Raw genomic sequence first — 19,466 nt, 5'->3', positions numbered from 1 at the left:
AAGTCTTGGATTGGAAAGCCAATTAGATCAGGAGTTTGATGCAAAGAGAACGGAGCCCAGAACCAGGGGGAGCTTACCCATGGCCCTCAAAAACCACGAGAGAAACAGAGAACTTGAAGGGTTCACAGATCTCCCCAGATACCTGTGTTTCTCATCATCTCCAGAGGTGTCAGAACTTTCCTTCGGAGCCTACCATTGCCACAAAATCTGTTAAATAACAAAATACAATGAGTAAATCTTTAAGATCTTACTGACTTCATTCAGTGATTCCGTGCATTGGACAGCATTCCATCTAGGTGACAGAACTCCAAAGAGCTGCACAAAATGGAAGACTTCTATAGGCAGCAGGAGCAAAACAAGTTGCTAGAAAAGTGTGGATTGTTTCAAGCATGGTCACCTTCCTTTGGGGGATGGCAGGGGTCTCTCAGACAGATTACCTTCTGGTGCTGAGCAGGTCATCCTACATTGACTGGTTTAAGAGTCCACTCCTGGGAGAGGTTGCAGCTGATTAGGTCAGGTATTAAGTCTGGATCTGACGATGTGGGCTTAGCATAAGTGACTCCATTTGGGGTCTTTGTCTCTTTTCAACATTGTTAACTAAAAATACTAACAAGAGAAACATGACATATTCACATATGGGTGGGCTTCTGCTTATTTTTTCAATCTCTGAAACACGTAGAAGCTAAACTAGATGGTTCAGCAGTTTATCATCTACAAGAGGTAACCAAGCAGTGGATTCAAATTTTAGAAATTTTGGATTGTTCCTGACTTAACTGTTAACTGGTCATGATGTTAGAAATCCTATGCTAAGGAAGCAGTGCCTTGGCTCCCACATGTGTGCGAAGATGGAAGGAGTAGAGTGTAAGCAGCCTGGTCCTTCTCAAGCCTCGTTTGTTTTTCTCACTGTTTTCAAAGCCCTTGGGAATAATGGTATTTGCCTTGAAACTGTAAGGTAAATATTGCTAAAGCGCTGCACGGTATTATTTGCTCTGCATTCTTACCGTAACATTGCACGCTTTTTATCCTTGGACTTAACGTTCAAGAAATTAAAACAGGCCAAGTTGTTAACTTAGCAAAACTTTGACGATTGCGAACTTCGAGCCTTGCTCACAAGTATTTAATTTTTTCTCTTCAATTTTTAAAGGTACTCTTCCAAAGCCACATTTCTGCCACCAAAAAATAGTGTAGTGACATTTTCTGTTCTACTCCTTTCTGCATTTAAAAGTATTTTCCCAAAAGTATGTTAAAACCAAATGTCAGGCACTTAGTACGTTTTTCTGCATAAATTTTATCTTTAGTGAGACCTGACTTTTTAAAAAGGAAAGTAATGAAGCCAAATAATGTGTCTGTGTGTTTGTAGGGGAGGGAGTGGAGAGAAAGCTTTGGTGTTTAAAGACCTACTAAAACACTTCACAGCTTAAGCCAATAGAAGAGCAAAATTCATCATGTGCATATTCAGACAATTTGTGACTTGTTCTGTCTGGTTATGAGGCATAAGAGGAAACTAATAATAAATCTTTCTATATATTTCACATTTCCAGCTCGAGCATTAAGTACAATTCTGCCCTCGGTGGTGCCGAATCTCATATGCTGTCTGAAGACTGCTTTGTAGAGTCGGTCTGGGTAAACAGACCTTTGTGAGGCTGTCATCATTTTTCCATAAAATGATGGCAGAACAAAAAGTCTTGCACATAAAGCAGAGAGACAAGCCCTCAGAATGGAATATAAATGTTAATATGTTTATTAAAATTCTCATAACTTTGGGTGAACTTTGATTGAAGGCTTGTAGGAATTAGAGTCTGTGCTAGAGGATTTTATATAGACAACTGTAAACCCAAAAGTCATAATTGGATTTATGAACGTGTGCTGGATTTAAAATTATAATCCTTGTATACAGGAGGTTAAAAATGATCTGTATTAGAATCACAGTTGGCTTTTTTATGCCACTGGCGTATCTTAAATGTTTATACTTGGGCTTAATTTCTGGGCATAAACCACAATTAAGTTCATTCAGCTGATTTTTATGGCACACAAACCGTGGCCAGGCACTGTCCTAGGCACATGGGTCCCTTCGCACACAACACGAATGTTTCTGCCCTTGTGGTGTTTACCTTCTAATGGGAGGACATAGAAAAACAGATTTAATATAAATTAGTAATATAAAGTCAGTCGTACAGTTCTCGAGGGTGGTAAATGCTGTGAAAGACAGGAACAGCAGGGCAGATTCAGAGGAATCAGGATTTCGAATCAGATTGTGGTAGCGTTGGTTAAAAGGTCACATTTTTGAACAGACTCTGAAGAAAGTTACCCGTATTCTCTCCTCCTTAGCTTCAGAAAACTCAGGAATGGGTTTATTTTGACCTTTTCATTTTTTTGACTTGTCATGCCCCTGAAATAGAGGGGAGATGAGAATTTGAGTCAGTCTGTGGAAGTCTGGTGTCCGTAGCTACTTTGGAAAAAATGATGCTCTGTGAGCAAGCTTCCCACCCTTTTTTCCTTTTTCCCTTTTTTTTTTTTTTTTTGACATTTGCATACAAGCTGATGCTTCATTAATAGGATTTTTCTTCCATTAGGAAAGCAACAGCCCTGAACTCTGGTAGGTCTTGTTGCAAACTGCTAAGTTGCTATCTTTTCTATACAGTTTGATTTCAAGGGAACTTTACATTTAGTTTTATAAACAAATTTGTCACTCTCCAGCACAAAATCCAGCCACCCACTATTGTGATCATAGTAAGATTGTGAGTCAAATATAATAGCATGGTGGTTTTTATTTTATGCCTAGAGCAACTAAAATAGTAGTGCTACAATAGGATAAGTAGACTTTTTATAATGTGTCGGAGCTGAAGGATACCTAGAGATTTCATTTGATTTGTCTTGTAATAAATCAAGTGAGTAAGTGTGTTTTTTCAGGTAACAGAAGCTGTTTGGATATTGAGTGCAGACTCCAGCAATTTTGATATTTTTCTCTGGATAGTAAGAGGAACAAGTCTGGCCAATACTATAAAAGTGTCTGGGGGAAAATGTGGAAGAATTTTCATGTTAAGCAGGACAGGCCCACTGGAGGTAAACACATAGTAAAAACCGCATCCATGCGAGGAACTTTCACAAAGTACACAATTTTTATGTCTGTGTCAGGATGTACAAAGATCATGAGCAAAAGCGAATAGTACTCGGTCAGAGCCATAGATTTCTCTCCCGTATGTAACTGAATGCTGCCCAGAAAGCCAAACAAGAATGGGTTTTATTAAATGTGTTCTGTTACATGAATGCGCCGTGTGTTAAGACTAATTTGGCCAATCTCCTCTACCTGTATCTACCTCTTTCGGAGAAGCTTCTTTGGTAACTGATGAGTAGCACAGTAATCTTTGGCACGATTGTCCTTTCCTGTGGAAGGTACCACTCATCTATATTTACATTATTAAATTCATTTTGATCCTTATCAGGCTTAACCAAAAAATACAACTAAACACTGTGCAGGACATTTACAAATAAAACTCATTTTACTATAGTTTTTTGGGGTTTTTTTTTTTTTGAAGACTACATGACATGAGTGTCTTCAAAAAAAAAATCACATTTCCAGGGCGCCTGGGTGGCTCAGTCAGTTAAACGTCTAACTCTTGATTTCAGCTCAGGTCATGGTATCAGGGTTCCGAGGTGGAGCCCCACGTCAGGCTCCGTGCTGGGCGTGCAGCCTGCCTCCAGTTCTCCCTTCTCTCTCTGCCCCACTCAGGGGTGTTCTCTGTTTTTCTCTCTTTCAGGAATAAAAATAAATAAAATCTATCACATTTCATTGACTTCAATCAGATAATTTTCACAGTAGCAGGACATTGTTGCTCTGGTAGGTATTCACTCAGGGTCTGAACTAACATAAATAAGTAGATGGTTGAAACTTCAAGTACAATACCACAGAGTATGTCCATAAATTTCTTTTTTCTTTCTTCTTTTTTCTTTTCTTTTCTTTTTTTTTTTTTTTTGTATGGGAATACTATGCCCATATTTTCGAGCATTCTTTCCCTGTACCTACAGTTTCAGACTGCTGCTGTGGGCACTGGTTTTCTTTCTTCAGTGCTTTTTCCACTCATTTCAGTTATTTTTATTTTTAATTGTATATGTCTGTTTCAGATTCAGAAAGCAGATTTTTTTGGAGGGAGCGTGTCTATAGAACGAGAAACTTCTGTGCGTCAACTGTATGAATTAAGTTTTAAAATATATTGTGCTAGCATAGCAGTAAAAACCTATTTCTTGTTTTCCATCCCTCAAGATTGTTATGAAATGGAATAAAAAGAAGAAAATCTGAAAATACAACCGTGAAAACATTCAGTGTCTTAGAATTACATGGATAATGTGTCAGTAATGTCAACGGAGGTAGAGGTCATTTGGGGCAAAGGCGTTTATGTGTTAATTCTCCTCTGTACATAAACAAATTTGCATATAGATTTTTTAAAAATCTTCTTTTTAAGATCAAAATCTTTTTAAGATAAAACATCTTTTTTTTAAGATAAAAATGAAGGCATTTTTGCATTTAGTTTAATGTGAATATTTCCTTACGTGTAAAGTTTTTTTTTTTAATTTTTTATTTTTTATAAACATATATTTTTATCCCCAGGGGTACAGGTCTGTGAATCCTTATGTGTAAAGTTTTAAACAGAAACTTTAACAGCATCACTATTGACTCCCTAAATGGGCTGTATTTCTTTGGCTGAAATGAACGAACCTTTATATAAAATCACACACAACACATTTGCTTACTTTCAGGAAGGAATTACTAATGAAATGTACAAAAGCTTTTAAAAAATATGCTTTCCTAGTTATCTTAATTATCTAATTGGTACAATTTTTACAAGAACATCAACTAATGGGAATTAATGGCTTTTTTCTTTCTGGAATTTGCACACAAAGTTGATTTTATAAATTCTTATGGAATTAAAAAAAAAGAAATCTACTTATTTATGTGTTTTGGTTTGAATAGAAACATGCTTCTGTGTTACTTTCAAGCTAGCAAAACATTAATTTTAGTTCACTGCCTGAATTTCAAATTAATGAACTCAAAAATGTTTTTTTAAGGTGCCTTTTTTTTTTTTTTTGGCTTTGACTTACCTATCATCATTGTATTTGATTTCCTTTGCCCCGAATCTAGAATGCTGGCACGCACGCTGTGTGTATGTCTGCCAGGCCTAGCATATGTTGTCTTCAGTCAGTTCCATATCGGCTTTTCCGAGGTTCTGCACAGAACGAGCTTGGAGATCCCCAGATCTGACTTCCACTTTTGTAGCTGCGATCTCTCTGTAATCCACGAGCACAGGTTGTCCTTACTGTCCAAGGTGTGGGGTGGCTGGGAAACGGGGTGAAGGACTGAAGCCACAGGTCATCGGCAACATCAGACAGTGGGTAACTGGCTTCCTGGACATTCTTTGGATAAAAGGCAGGATGGGAAGAACTCAGACCTTTTTGAGTCCAACAAGGCTTTTGAACACGCCCTGAGGCACACTTCAGATGTGTGTAACCTTAGGGAAATTCCTTCACCTCTCCTGGTCCGTTTTCTCGTCTGTAAGATGAGGACGGAGCTGTCTTCCTCGCAGGGATCTTTAGAGAATTAGTGATGGTTTATGTTAACCTTGTAGTGCACGTCTGCCGCCTGGAAACCTTGGTGTGTCGTCATTTCTCTTTTTCCAAAGCCTATTGTCTGTGATTTAAATATGTGCTATTTAGATTATCATCTTTCTCTTTAAGTATTAACAAGCACAACTGAAAACAACTTAAATACATACGTGTGTGTACTTCACCAGTTGTGGCAACAGCTGCTGTATGGAAGCGAGTCTCTCCCCTTGCAGAAGGAGCCTCACTCAGTCTGCATCCCGAAAGTGGCCCGCGGTGTGAACGGACCCTGTATCCTAAACCCAGAGCAGCCACCTGAAAGGGCCGTGAACTTGCACCTATTCACAGGAGAGCAAGGGTATGAGCGAGGTGGTGATCTTAAGATTAAGATCCAAAAAGAACAATTCTAGAACTTCACCAGTGTGGATGACAGAATTGGTCCAAGAGCTTGTCAGGGAAAATGCTGTTTGGAGGCGCTCAGGATAACTTTGTAGTAAGAAATGGAAACTGCGTTGCGGCCTGGGTGGCTCAGGAGGTGAGGCGGCTGCCTTCAGCCCAGGTCAGGATCCCAGTTTTCTGGGACTGAGTCCTGCATTGGGCTCCCTGCTCAGCCCAATGAGGGGAGTCTGCTGCCTCCTCTGCCTGCTGCTTCCCCTGCTTGTGCTTTGTCTCACACTCTGTCTCTGACCAATAAATAAAATCTAAAAAAAATAAAATAAAATAAAAAAAATAATGGACACCGTATCCCTATTTTAACCTTTTTTGTAAGAAAACTCCCACCTTTGAAGATGATGACCTCAAAGCTAGTAAAAATTTTTCAGACAAAATCTTTTGCCACTGAACATTCTTGGCGTACCCCATGAGTGTGCAGTGAAGCAAACTCACTCCACAGAGAGATCATATAAAGGGGTAAAACTGAGTACAGTCAGAATGTCAGGGTATCCTGTTAGAGACAGCATACGGCCCCCTCCCCCAATTCAAACACACCTAGTTTTTTCCTCCAGAGTTAAAATAAATCATTGTGTTTTTTGGCATTGGGTAGTAGAAGAATGAAAAAAAGAAAACAAAAAAAAAAGCTAGACTCTCACTCAGCAAGTATCTTGCACTCTGGGAAGCACTCCAGAGCCGAGACCTGCTAAAAAAAAAAAATAAGGAAATTCATGTCACGCTTTTAGACCTGGGTGCTGGGACTGGGAGTGGGCACGGCAGGCCCGGACATGCTCTCTAAGTTTGAGTGTTTTATTCGCTTCTGTCTTTTTCTTCGCGTGTGTATAACGGAGTCTGCATCTGTACAGAGCACACAGCTCCATTTGTAATTCTTGTTTTTCTTTTTCGTTTTCTATTGAAGAGTAAGTTGGAGCACTTTAAATATTTGTGGTACCTTCAGAGTAGATCAGATACATGCACCCCATAGGGTGCCTGGCATTTCGCCGTCGGTCAAGGCTACGTCGCTTCCCTCCCCTCTCCCCGAGATCTCGTTTCTCCTCGCCGTCCCGAGTCGTGCCTTGCCGTGTCTGCACTCACAAGGGCACGCTCGCCTTGGCCCCTCTGTTACGCTGCAGGCCTTCTCAGACGTGGGCGGTAGATTCCCTTCCCTGAAACGTGCTGGTCCACAGCCGAATCATCACCTTCCCCGCTGCTTCTCTGTCCTTTAAGATCCGGAGAGCCAAGTTCCAATGAAAGCTCCACCAAATCCTCTTAGGGACCAAGAGCACAGTCCCTCAGCATCATGCCCAGACTTTCTAGATGCAGATGCCGTTAAGTACGTGCAGCTCCCATGCCTTCGGTCATTCAGCAGATAGTTTTACCTCCCGAACAGTACAATTACTGAGTGTAATTGAAATGAATAAAACTAACTAACGAGTGCCTGCCCTTTACCAGCTGGTGAACAAGCAGGTGACGGCCCTGCTTCCACAGAGCTCCAGTCTGTCGGAGGACAGAGACAGGTAAACAGAGCATAGTGTGATTGGTACTTTGAATTGGGAGCAAAGGGAACGCATGAACTTGGTACTAAACCCATCTTTAAAGCATTAGAGCAGATTCCCTAAAATGTACCTAAACTGAAACAACAAACATGAATTAGCACATGTAGAGGCACCGGGGGCGGGTGGGGGGGGCTCTGTCGGTTAAGCATCCGGTTCTTGGTTTCGCCTCAGATCATGATCTCAGGGTGATGAGATCAATCCCAGAGAATTAGCAATGGTTTGTGTTAACCTTGTAATGTGTGTCTGCTGCATGGAAACCGTGGTGTGTCAGATAACTGCTATTTGACTCTGTAGGCACTAGAGGCAGAATGTGAGATGCCCGTGACAAGTGGCAGAAGCCAGACCCAGGGTGGCAGGGACAGGAGGGAGCAGTGGCTGAGGGACATCTTAAGGGGTAGGAGAGAATTTATTCGTTTTAAATGCTGATAGAAATGAGCCAGCTATAAAAGGTAAAGATTCAGGAAGACTGATCTCCGAGAGAAGGTGTAAGAGACTATGACTGCAGAGAAGCATCTAGATGATGGTCTAGATGGTTTAGATATAGAAGTTTCTACAAAGGACTTCGAAGACCTTTCTACTTGCTGGCCTCTGTGTTCTCTGGAGTGGATGAGGTGGTGATGGTGTGACACTACAAGTTGCACTCATTCCATGGATTTTTATTGAGGCTTGCCTTCTGGGGATGTAAGTGACATAATAGGATTCCTGCCCTCATGGCACCTCTGTCTAGTGGGAAAGACGGGCCATGAAGCAGTGTATTACCCAGTTGTTGAATTGCGACTTTTAAGATGGGAAGATGTATGGGTGGCTCTGAAAACCTAAAAATGAGAAACAAGGTCGACAGGGTCAGGGCAGTTTTGTAGACTTGATTGAGGAAGATGTGTTTGAGCCAAGCTCTGACATAGCAGAACTCACTGAGGCTCCAGATGAAGGAGGGAACTTGGGCAAATGCTTTAAGGCAGGAGGACAACGCAAGGACCAGGTCATGTGGAGCCTGGGTAACCACGGGACAATTTTAATTTTTTTCAGACGAGCCTCTGGAAACTACGTTTCCAAGAATGTTAAGCAAGGGAGCAACAGGATCAGGAGAGCTCCTTAGAAGGCCCTCTGGCTGCTGGTGATGGGGGGGTGGAAGTGGCTGGTGAGCAGGTGTGGGGAAGCTGAGGAGGCCGGTGAACATGGCGGCAGCCTGCAAGGGTTGTCACGTGGATGCTGAGTCACCCAAGGCCATGGCAGGAATTGAAGTACAGAGAATGACCAGAGCCGGGGCTCATGTCTCAGAACAATGACTTTTGACAGGGGCAGCGCTGCCTACTGGGAAGCATATGGGCATTGACTCTGTTTTAAAGTCCAAATGGCTGAGGGGGCCAGGAATGTAGACACGCCATTTCTGCATCCCACATACTCTCTCTTAAATGTTTGTAATAGACATTCTGAGACCAAACAGTTCAGCGTAGGCTGAAGACAAGAGGTCTGCCAGCTGGGACAGCGAAGCATTGTCTCATCCCCTATATTTTTATACTATACTTCCATCTAAAGTGAGGGCCATTTGCAAAAGTATCATTTTCTTCACTTTGATAGTCTTGACCTGTTATCTCTTTCAGTGGAGGCTGTTTCCCCCTGCCTTTACCGTATTCCAGAAGGTTTCCCTTGTCCTTCCTGTCCATTTGCTGAGGTTTATTCTCCTACTTTCCTGCACCTTTGGGCTTCCGTTTTCAGGTACTTCCTCATCAGGATGGTTCCTGAGCTTAATACTCTCAAATCCAGCCTTAGTATGGGGGCGTGTGAACATCTGATGTCATTAGGTTTTCTAGTCATGTCCAAGGACTTACATGTTGAAGTACATACTGCTTTGTTATAAGTACTTTTTTTTATCTTTCACGTATTGCAGTGAGGGCATTTTATTAGTGTGGAGGGCTCGTGTGTGACATTAGCTCTGAATTCCGTCTCAGGGCATCAATGGGATATTCCAGAGTATTCGCTGTAAAAAGGGACAGCGGAGTGCCAGGGTTGGTACTCGGCAGCAGTTCCTGGAAAGATGGAAGGTGTTAGTGAGTGACCAGAAAAGGGGGACAGGGACGGTCCTAAAAGTATCAGTAAAGCAAGGAAAGCACAGCCCCACTCTCCGTTCATCTTCACTCACACGTTTCCTCCACCCAGGAGGCCCCCAGTCTCTTCTCCGGCCACCCGTCTGCTCCTCATTGTCCAGAACAAAAGCCTTGTTCTTCTCAAAGCCCAGAAGAGGAAGTAGGGGAGGGAATGAACACGAAGGCCTGGGTTCATGGATTCCCCGAGAGAGGGGGAGTGATTACTTCCAAGATTAGCATGAAGTCGAATCAAGGTTCAAAGATGTTAACTTCGTCCGTGGTGTAGCCCCCAGGGCTGCCGGAACGACATACCCCAGCTGGGGTGGCCTGTCCGCGCTGGGAATTGACTTGTCACTGTCCTGGAGGATGGGCACTTGACGGTCAAGGAGCCAGCACGGCCGCACGAGGGCCCTTGGCCAGGTCACACACAGCTGGGGGTCCCCACGTGCCGGAAGCTCTTCCACAAGTGCACCGAGCCCTTCCCGGGGGCTCCACCCTCGCGGCCTAGGCTCCCGCGGAAAGACCCGTCTTCCACGGCTGGGGCTGGGGCGCTGGGCTTGGGAATTGTGACTTGTGAATTGGGGGTGGGGGACACCCATTCAGACCCGGGCAGCCGGGGGGGGGGGGGGGGCTCTGACCCAGGCCGTCGGGGCCGCAGCCTGCCTTCTGCCCAGCGCCCGCACCGTAAATGGGCCCTGATGGCAGAGTTGTGAGACACTTACCGTTCGGGGCTTGTGACTTTCTGGCTTGTTTGGGACCCTCCCAGAGACCGCTTTAGTTTCGCCCTGCCTCTCATCGTGGTTTTGTGTGATGCTTCCCACCCAGTGACCGTCTTTGGAGGCAGGGTTCACCGTGGTCCGCCGCAGCAGCCGCAGGACCTCGTCGGGTGCGGACGCTGACGGACACCTGCGGCCCGCGCGGAGGGACCCCCCGCAGGCCCAGGGTCCGGGAGTTACCTTGACCGACGTACACGTGGCGGACGGTTTTGCAAATTTAAAGCGCATCATCAAATGAAGTTAACATTCCAAGATGTTCTTTTATTAAGCTCTAAAAACACCCGGGATGGAAAGAGCTGGTGCCCGGACCCCGCACCTGGCCGTCTTCGGGCGCACACACCTTTTTAGGATCTTCTGGTTGATAGATTCGGATGTGCTTATGTTTCACCGAAAACATCAGTATCTCTCACCTTTGTAATGGAAAGGCAGGGATTTAAATGTTCATCGTAAAAAAGCAACAGAAGACCTAGCTTTTCTGTAGGCCCGACTGAACCCGAGATGCTCTCCACGTGGGATGCCCAGTGGGATCCGTGTTCTCTGTCTATCGGACCCGGGTGGATTACGGACGTGTTCTTACGGTGTTTAGTTTCGTAACGCGTCGGTGTTCTCCTGCTTTTCAGGTCCCGTGGGAGTAGGTCTGAATGAACTGAAACGAAAGCTGCTCATCAGCGACACCCAGCACTACGGAGTGACCGTGCCCCGTAAGTCCCCTGCGCCCGCGGTAGCGATCGCTCGCCCCGATGGAGCGTGGGTGCCCCCCCCCCCCCCCGGCGGCTCCCGGCCTTGAGCCTCCGGACGACCGGCAGCCACAGCAAGTGGGCGGTGACACTCTCCGCCTTTGAGAGTGGAGGAAACTGAGGCACGGAGTGAAGGGGTTGCCCCAGAATGCAGAGACCGTTGGCAGGACGTTTGTTAATCACAGCTTTTCTAACTCTCAGTTTTTATGGTGAATTTTAATACGCATATGACACTAAATTAGTATTTACAAATTTTCTCCTAAATAAAAGCCTGACTCTTTGACTTCCTAAAATAAGTGCTAATGTTTTCCAGAGGTTTTCACCAGGTTTAAGATCAGAAGGCCCAAACCACAGAGAGCCAAAGGAGGCCTCTTCTAATAGAAGCCTTTCTTAATTACTTTTTATATGTAGTAATTGGCAGATGGTGTTAAATGGGCCTTTCATGGCCATATAATCCAAATATGGTGGGTTTCTTTTCAGTATACAGAATTAGATCTATTTTTATAAAAGAGGTTTTCATAGGCTTTCTTACAAGTGAAATGTGATGCTGGAAGCATTTTGATCTCCAGAATAAATGCCATTTGACTACTTAATATGTTGATGTTAGAAAGCCGTCTAAAAGGCTAAAATTGAAATGTTGGCTTTTTCAAGTGGTTTTGGTACTGTTAAAAACAAAACAAAAAACACAACTGTTTGTGTATGGCCCTGAGCAGTGTTCTCTAGTTTTGAAAGAGTTCAACTTTATTTTAAAATTATAGTTTTCTATTACCTCAAGTTACTCCTTGTTACTGCATTTTTCCAAATTATTGTTTATAGTCATTTTCAGCCATACGTTACAGGGCCGTTGGTTTCCACCAACAGAGATGAAAGGAAAGGAAAAATGTGGAGATGTGGAATTAAACAGTGTTTTTTTTCCCCGTTTTTTTTTTTCTTTAATTATTCTCCTCTCTTGCAAAAGCTGACTTGCAATATACAGGTAATTCGCGAATTTTACAAAACAATTGTCTGTCTTACTGGGAAGCAGTTACAAAGCACCTGGCAGGTGAAGAAACACTACAAAGGGGAAAAAATGCATGTATGAATTTCCTGCCGTGTATTCATCTCCTTTATCTGCCTTGATTTATTTCATTGTCCCAACCACGGGGGCGACGTCCACCTGCCATGGAGGAGGGAAGCAGGGAGAAAGGGTATGGGACTTACTCAGAGCTGTCCTTGTCATACTCGCACCCACCATGACTGCACTTCTCACGTCCCTCCTCCAAGACAACACTACACAGTCTTTTCCAACTACGCATGTTCTTTATTGTCCCACAGTCCGTCATGAACATCGATTTATTTGGAAGTTGATAAATACCAATAAGATTGTCTCTCAGACATAAGCCTTTATGATAGTTTTGGTGTTATTCAAGGACCTAGGGCAGCGTACTTGGGCCTCGACCTATCCAACACTTGCCTCTGAGGTTGTTATAGAAATTGACAATATCCAGAAAAGTTCTGGGCCTGGGACTCTCCAACGAAATCCCCGAAGGAGTCATTTTCCACTCAGATTCACTTTTAAACAGGTGTTAATGTCAGAGGATCCCCACAGAGCTGTGTTTTCCAGACTCGCCTGATGATAAAAATCTCTGGGGCTTCTTAGGAAAAGATTCCAAGGCCTTTCCAAAGACATCCTCCTTCAAGAAACCTGACAGAATGCCTGAAAATCTATTTTATGTATCCCCAGTGACTCATAACCCGAGACATTTTTGGAAAATAACAGCCATAGCATCAACTCAGGATGATTCCATTAATTATAGAAGAATATATTTTAAGAACGGTGTTGGAATTTTAGATTGTTTTGCTTTTTAAAATACTCCAGGTGATTCTTGATTATCTAGAGAAAAATTACTGCTTTGATTCCTCCACCAGTATTCTGTTCCATGTTTAGCTATCAGTCTTTCCCCCAAATGCACTAAATCTCCACCAGAATGGGGAAGTTGGAAACAGTGGAGCGCAGTGGAACTCTCACACACTGCGGGAGGGAGTGTGAATTAATGTCACACACTCTGGAAAACTAAGCATGTACCACGTATTCACTAAGGCTGAGCCAACATCCACCCCACGACCCCGTGATTCTACTCCTATCCGCAGCCGATAGTCGTTTGCAACAGCCCCACGCTGGAAAGGACCCAGTGCCTAGCAGCAGTGGATGGGTAGGGGCGTGATGGCAAATTTTTCAGGGAGTGGAGGAGACACAGAGATATGCCCATGGCCCTGTGGTTGCCAGTTCCACACGAGCAGGGCTAACGTGTGCTCCCAGAAACCAGAGACTGGTTCAGGAGCGGGACCATGTGCCGAGGGGCGGCTTACGCAGGTGTGTTCCATCTGTGAAAACTCACCACACTTAGGTGTGAACTTTTCCGTGTATCTCACTTCAGGATTTTGAGTGTTAAAAAGAACTACTTGGTACTTTAGTTCGCTGTGGTTTGCTCATGTCGTTGGGCTGGTCTCGACTGCACCGCCGTTAGGGAAGATGAACACCTTTCTTTTTCTGAGAAAGCTAACTGATGGTTACATGGGATCTTCTCTGGCTGTTTTTGCAACTTACTGTGACTCTATAATCACTGCAATTTTAAAAAATTATTTAAAGGGAAGCTAAGTGAGGTAAATACTGCCTCTTTAGGGCTAAAATGGCAGAACAATTTTATGATCTTTACGAAATATCTATGTTGCCACGTTACACATTCCAAGTCACTTTAAAAAAAGGTGCTGGCCGAGGTCTCTTTGCTGCTGCTTCGCTTCTCTGGCAACTTTCATCCTCGATGAGCAGCATCAACACTGTTTTAAAGCTTTAGTTTATCATCAAAAAATTTAAGTGACTATTAATATAACCGGCCTTCAAAAGGCTGTCTCAGTAAATTAAAATAAAGTACTTAGCAGAAAGTACTGCAGTAGATGTCAAAGACTTGATAGATTCCAAAGTCTTTCTGGTCTGGAATTTGGGCACTCATAGCCGACCACACCTGTTAATCACTTTGTGGTTTCTCATGAAGGCATATATCACAGTTATATGTTTTCATAGGTTCAAGGAACTCATGTTCTGTAACACTTCTTTGTCCATAGAAAAACCTCAGTTGAGATTTCTAAAATATATATATAAAAACGAAGGTACTAATTTAAAAACATTTTTTTTTCTTATCTCACCATGGAAGCTATTTGGGAATTTTGTTAGAAGCAGGGGAAGAGGGCGGAGTTTGGAGTGTGTCTCATATTTGTTGGATGTTTGTCTTACACTGTAGACATAGTGGGTACTCAGTGAACCACAGGGAGATCGTGGCCTGCATTGTGGTTAATATGTCCATCTTTCCTTTTGAGTTCCCTTCTCTTGAGAATTCTCAGGTCCCTTATTCAGGATTCCTCACTGAGAATGAGTTTGTGAGATTCCTGTGGACCCTCACTGCAGTTAACACTAAAATTTTTCAATAGTAGAGTATGCCAGGCCTGGATAATTTGGGGTGTTCGTGATAAAGCAAACACTCTGTAGATATGTTTTCTTTTAAATGTGTTTAGCAGTGCCATAAATGTCTTGTCCACTTGATGTAGTTCTACTTTTAACCCTCCCTAGGGGACTCTGTATGTCAGGGCGGTGATCCTTAAAACTGTGGACTGCATTTTCAGAGTGTTGTGCCATTACAGTCGAATAAAGGTTTTTTCCTCAGTTGAAACTTTTCTCAGTTCATCAGAGACCAATTAATGCACATAAAATTCTCAGTTTTGATTTTCAACAATACATTTTTATGAAGCTTACTATTTGCTAAAGGAACACCAGTACACAAAAATGAAGCTGTTAGAGAATATTAACCCTAAATTCCAAAGCAGGGCATCATACTAATTTTAATATCATTCAAACTCTTGGGTGTGTATTATGTTTTATACACTTAATAGAGTCTATTTCTGTTGTGGAATTCATACTTGGCTTTTATGATAGAATTAAATTTATTAGTATTTCATGCTATTCCTGCAAAAGGTATGACACTTCATAAAAAAATAATATAATTTCTTGGTGTTTTACCAGCAGAAATATGAAAAACTGTTTCAGGAGATCTGAATGTTGTATTAAAATATGCTTGGTAACTAAATAGAAGTCAGTTAAATTTTGGATATAATTTAATCAGGTTTTATAAAATAAATACTTCTTGTATTGAGTTTTTTCCCACTTACCTCAGTTTTCCTTTTCTATGTTATTAACATTTAATTGAAATAAATAAGCTACACATATTTAAAAGGTATAATTAGGTTGATTTTAATATACATAGATACATATGAAATCATCACCACAATCAACATAATGAACATTTCCATTTCTTAAAAAAAATTTCCCCATGCCTTTTGTAATCCATCCTTCTACCCCTGGCTTCAGGCAACCATGAATCTACACTCTGAAACTATAGATTTGACTCCTCTAGCACTTTATACAAATAAAATTATACAGTATGTTCCCACATTCTTTTTGCCTGGCTTATTTCACCCAGGTTGAGTTTGAGATTCACTGACATGGTTTCACAGATCAACATTTCATCCTTTTTCATTGCTCGGTAGTATTCCACTGTATGGAAATACTCTAATTCCTTTATGCATTCATTTACTTGCTGATGGATACTTGGGGGTTTCTCCCCATTTCTGGTTAATACAGATAAACCCATAAGCTAGATATTCTGATGAACATATGTTTTTGTTTCTTTTGGGTAAATAAGGAGTAATAGAATGGCTGGATCATATTTAATTTTTTAAGAACCTACCAAGCCATTTTTGAAATGGTTATACCATTTTCCAACCCACTAGCTGTGTGTGCAAGATCTCATTTTTTACAGCTTTGTCGATAATTGGTATAGTCAGCCTTTCAAAATTTTCTCCGTGTGATACAGACCTATCTCAGGCATATTATGGGTTCAGTTCCCGACCACCACAATAAAATGAATCCTGCACAGTGAAGCAGCTCAAATGAATTTTGTGGCTTCCCAGTACATATAAAAATTATTTTTAGAAAAAATGAAATTTGTGCTTATGTTGTAGTCTCTCAAGTGTGCGATAGCATTATGTCTGAGAGAACAATGTACATACCTTAATTTTAAAATACTTGATTGTTAAACAATGCTAACCATCCTCTGAGCTTTCAGGGAGTTGTCATATTTTTGCTGGGGGAGGGTCTTGAGGGGGTTGGCTGTTGACTGATCAGGGTAGTGGCTGCTGAAGGCGGGGGTGGGGGGCGGTTGGCTATGGGAACTTCCTAAAATAGGACAACTGAGGTTTGGCACATCAGTAAACTCTTCCATTCATGAACTGTTTTTCTGTAGCAGGCAGTGCTGTTTGATAGTATTTTACCCACAGAACTTCTTCCAAAATTGGACTCAAGCCTCTCAAACATTGTGCTTCTTTATCAGCTCCATTTATGGGATATTTTAAATCTTTTTTTGTCAGCAACCTTCGCAGTTACCATCTCAAGAAACCACTTTCTTTGCTCATCCATAAGAAGCATCTCCTCATCCATTAAAATTTTATCACAACATGGCAGTGATTCAGTCACATCTTCAGGCTCCACTTCTAAAATTCTAATTTTTGTGCTTGTTTCCACCACATCTGCAGTGACTTCCTCCACTTAAGTCTTGAACGCCTCCAAGTCATCCATGAGGACTGAAGTCAACTTCTTCCAACTGTTAATGTTGATATTTTGACCTCGTCCCATGAATCCCAAATGTTCTCAGTGGCATCTAGAATGGTGAATCCTTTCCAAAGGAAAGTTTTCTTTCCATAAGTCAGTTTTCAATTTACTTCACCCGAAGCCATCAGAGGAATCATGGTCTATGGCAACCACAGCCTTGCAAAAAAATGTATTTCTTAATAATAAGGATTAAAAGTCACAGTTATTCTTTGATCCGTGGGCTGCAGAATGGATGTTGTGTTAGCAGGCATGAAGGTAACATTAATCTTGTACGTCTCCATCAGCGTTCTTGGGTGACAAGGTGTACTGTCAATGAGTACTCATTTTTAAAAGGAATCTTTCTGAGCACTAGGTTTGAACAGTGGGCTTAAAATACCCAGCAGGCCATGTTGTAAGCAGATGTGCTGTCATCCTGGCTTTGTTATTCCAATTATAGAGCACAGGCAGAATGATTCTTAAAGGCACTGGGATTTTCAGAAGAGTCCATGAGCACTGGCTTCAAACTTTAAGTCATCAGCTACATTCACCCCTGACAAGCCAGACTGTCCCTTGAAGCTTGAAGCGAGGCATTGACTTCTCTCTGGCTATGAAAGTCTTCTTCCAATATGTCTATTTAATTTAAGTGAATATCTGCTTAGTGTAGCCACCTTCATTAATGATCTTCGCTAGATCTTTCTGGATAACTTGCTCCTGCTTCTACGTCAGCATTTGCTGAGTCACCGTACTCTTCTGTTACGGAGACAGCTTCTTTCCTTAAACCTCCTGAACCAACCTCTGCTCGCTTCCAGCTTTTCGTCTGGGCTTCCTCACCTCTCTCGGCCTTCACAGAACTGGGCCTCAAGTGAGGGTCTTGCTCTGGATCAGGCCTTCACTTAGGAGAATGTCATGGCTGCTTTCATCGTCTCTCCAGACCACTCGAGCTTTCTCCGTATCAGCAACAAGGCCGTTTCACTTTCTTGCTGTTTGTACATTCACTGGAGTAGCACTTTTAATTTATTCCAAGAATTTTTCTTTGCATTCACAACTTGACTGTGTGAGAGCTTTCAGCCAATTTCAGCTTGCCACACGCCTTCCTTGCTAAGCTTAATCATGTCCAGCTTTTGATTCAAGGTGAGAATGTGAGACTCTTCCTTTCACTTGAACACTTAGAAGCCATGGTGGGATTCTGAATTGGCCTAATTTGAATACTGTTGTGTCTCAGGGCATGGGGAGGCCTGAGGGAAGGGGGAGAGATGGAGGAAATGGCTGGTCAGTGGAGCAGTCCGAACACACACATTTGTTGATTAAGTTCACGATCTCATGTGGGTGCAGGTCATGGCACCCCAAAACAACTATGAGAGTAACATCAAAGATCACTGATCACAGGTCGCCGTAACAGATATAATAATGCAAAAGTTGGAAATATGGTGAGAATTACCAAAATGTGACACAGAGACACAAATGAGCAAATGCTGTTGGAAAAATGGCACTGCTAGACTTGCCACAAATCTTCGATTTGTTTTAAAAACAAAACAATGGAAGACAGTACCTGTGAGGCACCATAAGGCAAAGCACAACAAAACAAGGTGTGCCTGTATGTTGTAGAGGCGTCTCGGTTTGCATTTAACTAATGACTAATGATGTCGAACATCGTTTCCTGGACCTACTCATTTATGCACCTCCTTTGGTGAAGTGCTTATTCAAATATTTTGCCCATTTTTCAAAATTGTATTGTCTGAGTTTTGAGAATTCTTTATTCTGGATATGTGTCCCTTTTATGATGAATGTGTTATTCATATATTCTTCTCAGTCTGTGGACTGCCTTTTTCTTTTTTCCTTTTTCAAAGAGTGTGCATACCAGGTGGGGCAGGAGCAGAGGGAGAGAGAAGATCTTAAGCAGGCTCTGCGCCTGGCATGGATCCTGAGATATGACCTGAGCCAAAGTCAAGAGTCGTCTGTTTTACCAACTGAGCTACCCAGGCATCCCACCCTGTCGTTTTTTTAATAGTGTTTTTCAAAACCAAAAGCTTTTAATTTCGACAAAGTCTGTCATTTCATGTTTTGTGCTTTTGGTGCTCCAACAATCCTTTATCTCAGGGTCACAAAGACATTCTGCTTTTTCTAGAAGTTTTATAGTTTACATTTTACATTTAGGTCTTGATCCATTTCAGGTTATTTTTTTGTGTTGTTTAGCAGACTTGCCTTGTTCCTGATCTCAAGGGAAAACAACTCCCATCTTTTACCATTAGGTATGGTGTTGAATCAGTGATGCCCTGTTATTTGTTTGAAAGCATTCTCTGCAATTCCTTGTTTGCGGAGACTTTTTGTCATGCATTGGTGTTGAAACTTTTTCTAATGCTCTTTCTGGATACACTGAAATGATGATGTATTGCCCTTCCTTCTATTAATATGGTGAATTCCGTTGATTTTCAAATGTTTGGCCTACCTCTTATTCAGGAAACTCTACTTGGTTGTGATCTTGTATCTTTTTATAAAATAAATTTTTTAAAAGATATTTTTTATTTATTTGACAGAGAGAGAGAGGTCACAAGTATGCAGAGAGGCAGGCAGAGAGAGAGGGGGGAAGCAGGCTCCCTGCTGAGCAGAGAGCC

General features: G+C 42.2%; 1 protein-coding gene and 1 long non-coding RNA gene across 5 annotated transcripts in view; one reads left to right on the top strand and one right to left on the bottom strand.

The window, feature by feature from the left end:
• The window catches only part of LOC309869552, a 130,424-nt gene that overhangs the window by 10,343 nt on the left and 100,615 nt on the right, over window positions 1-19,466 (bottom strand). For 2 of the 4 annotated variants that reach the window (XR_014314253.1, XR_014314254.1), the window contains one exon: window positions 15,435-18,089. This is a non-coding gene — a long non-coding RNA (uncharacterized lncRNA). Of the gene's footprint in view, window positions 1-142; window positions 208-13,108; window positions 13,781-15,434; window positions 18,090-19,466 lie in introns of those variants that run through there. The other 2 variants (XR_014314251.1, XR_014314252.1) reach the window with 2 other exon arrangements.
• The window catches only part of MPP7 (MAGUK p55 scaffold protein 7), a 287,284-nt gene that overhangs the window by 255,504 nt on the left and 12,314 nt on the right, over window positions 1-19,466 (top strand). The window contains exon 13 of the mRNA XM_082740897.1: window positions 11,061-11,141. Coding sequence (XP_082597023.1) covers window positions 11,061-11,141 — 81 coding nt within the window. The remainder of the gene's footprint in view (window positions 1-11,060; window positions 11,142-19,466) is intronic.

This window comes from Mustela nivalis (genome assembly GCF_964662115.1).
Source record: "Mustela nivalis genome assembly, chromosome: 7".
Taxonomy (NCBI): Eukaryota; Metazoa; Chordata; class Mammalia; order Carnivora; family Mustelidae; genus Mustela; species Mustela nivalis.
The sequence above is the reverse complement of the archived record's forward strand: the minus strand, read 5'-3'. Positions and strand labels throughout refer to the sequence as shown.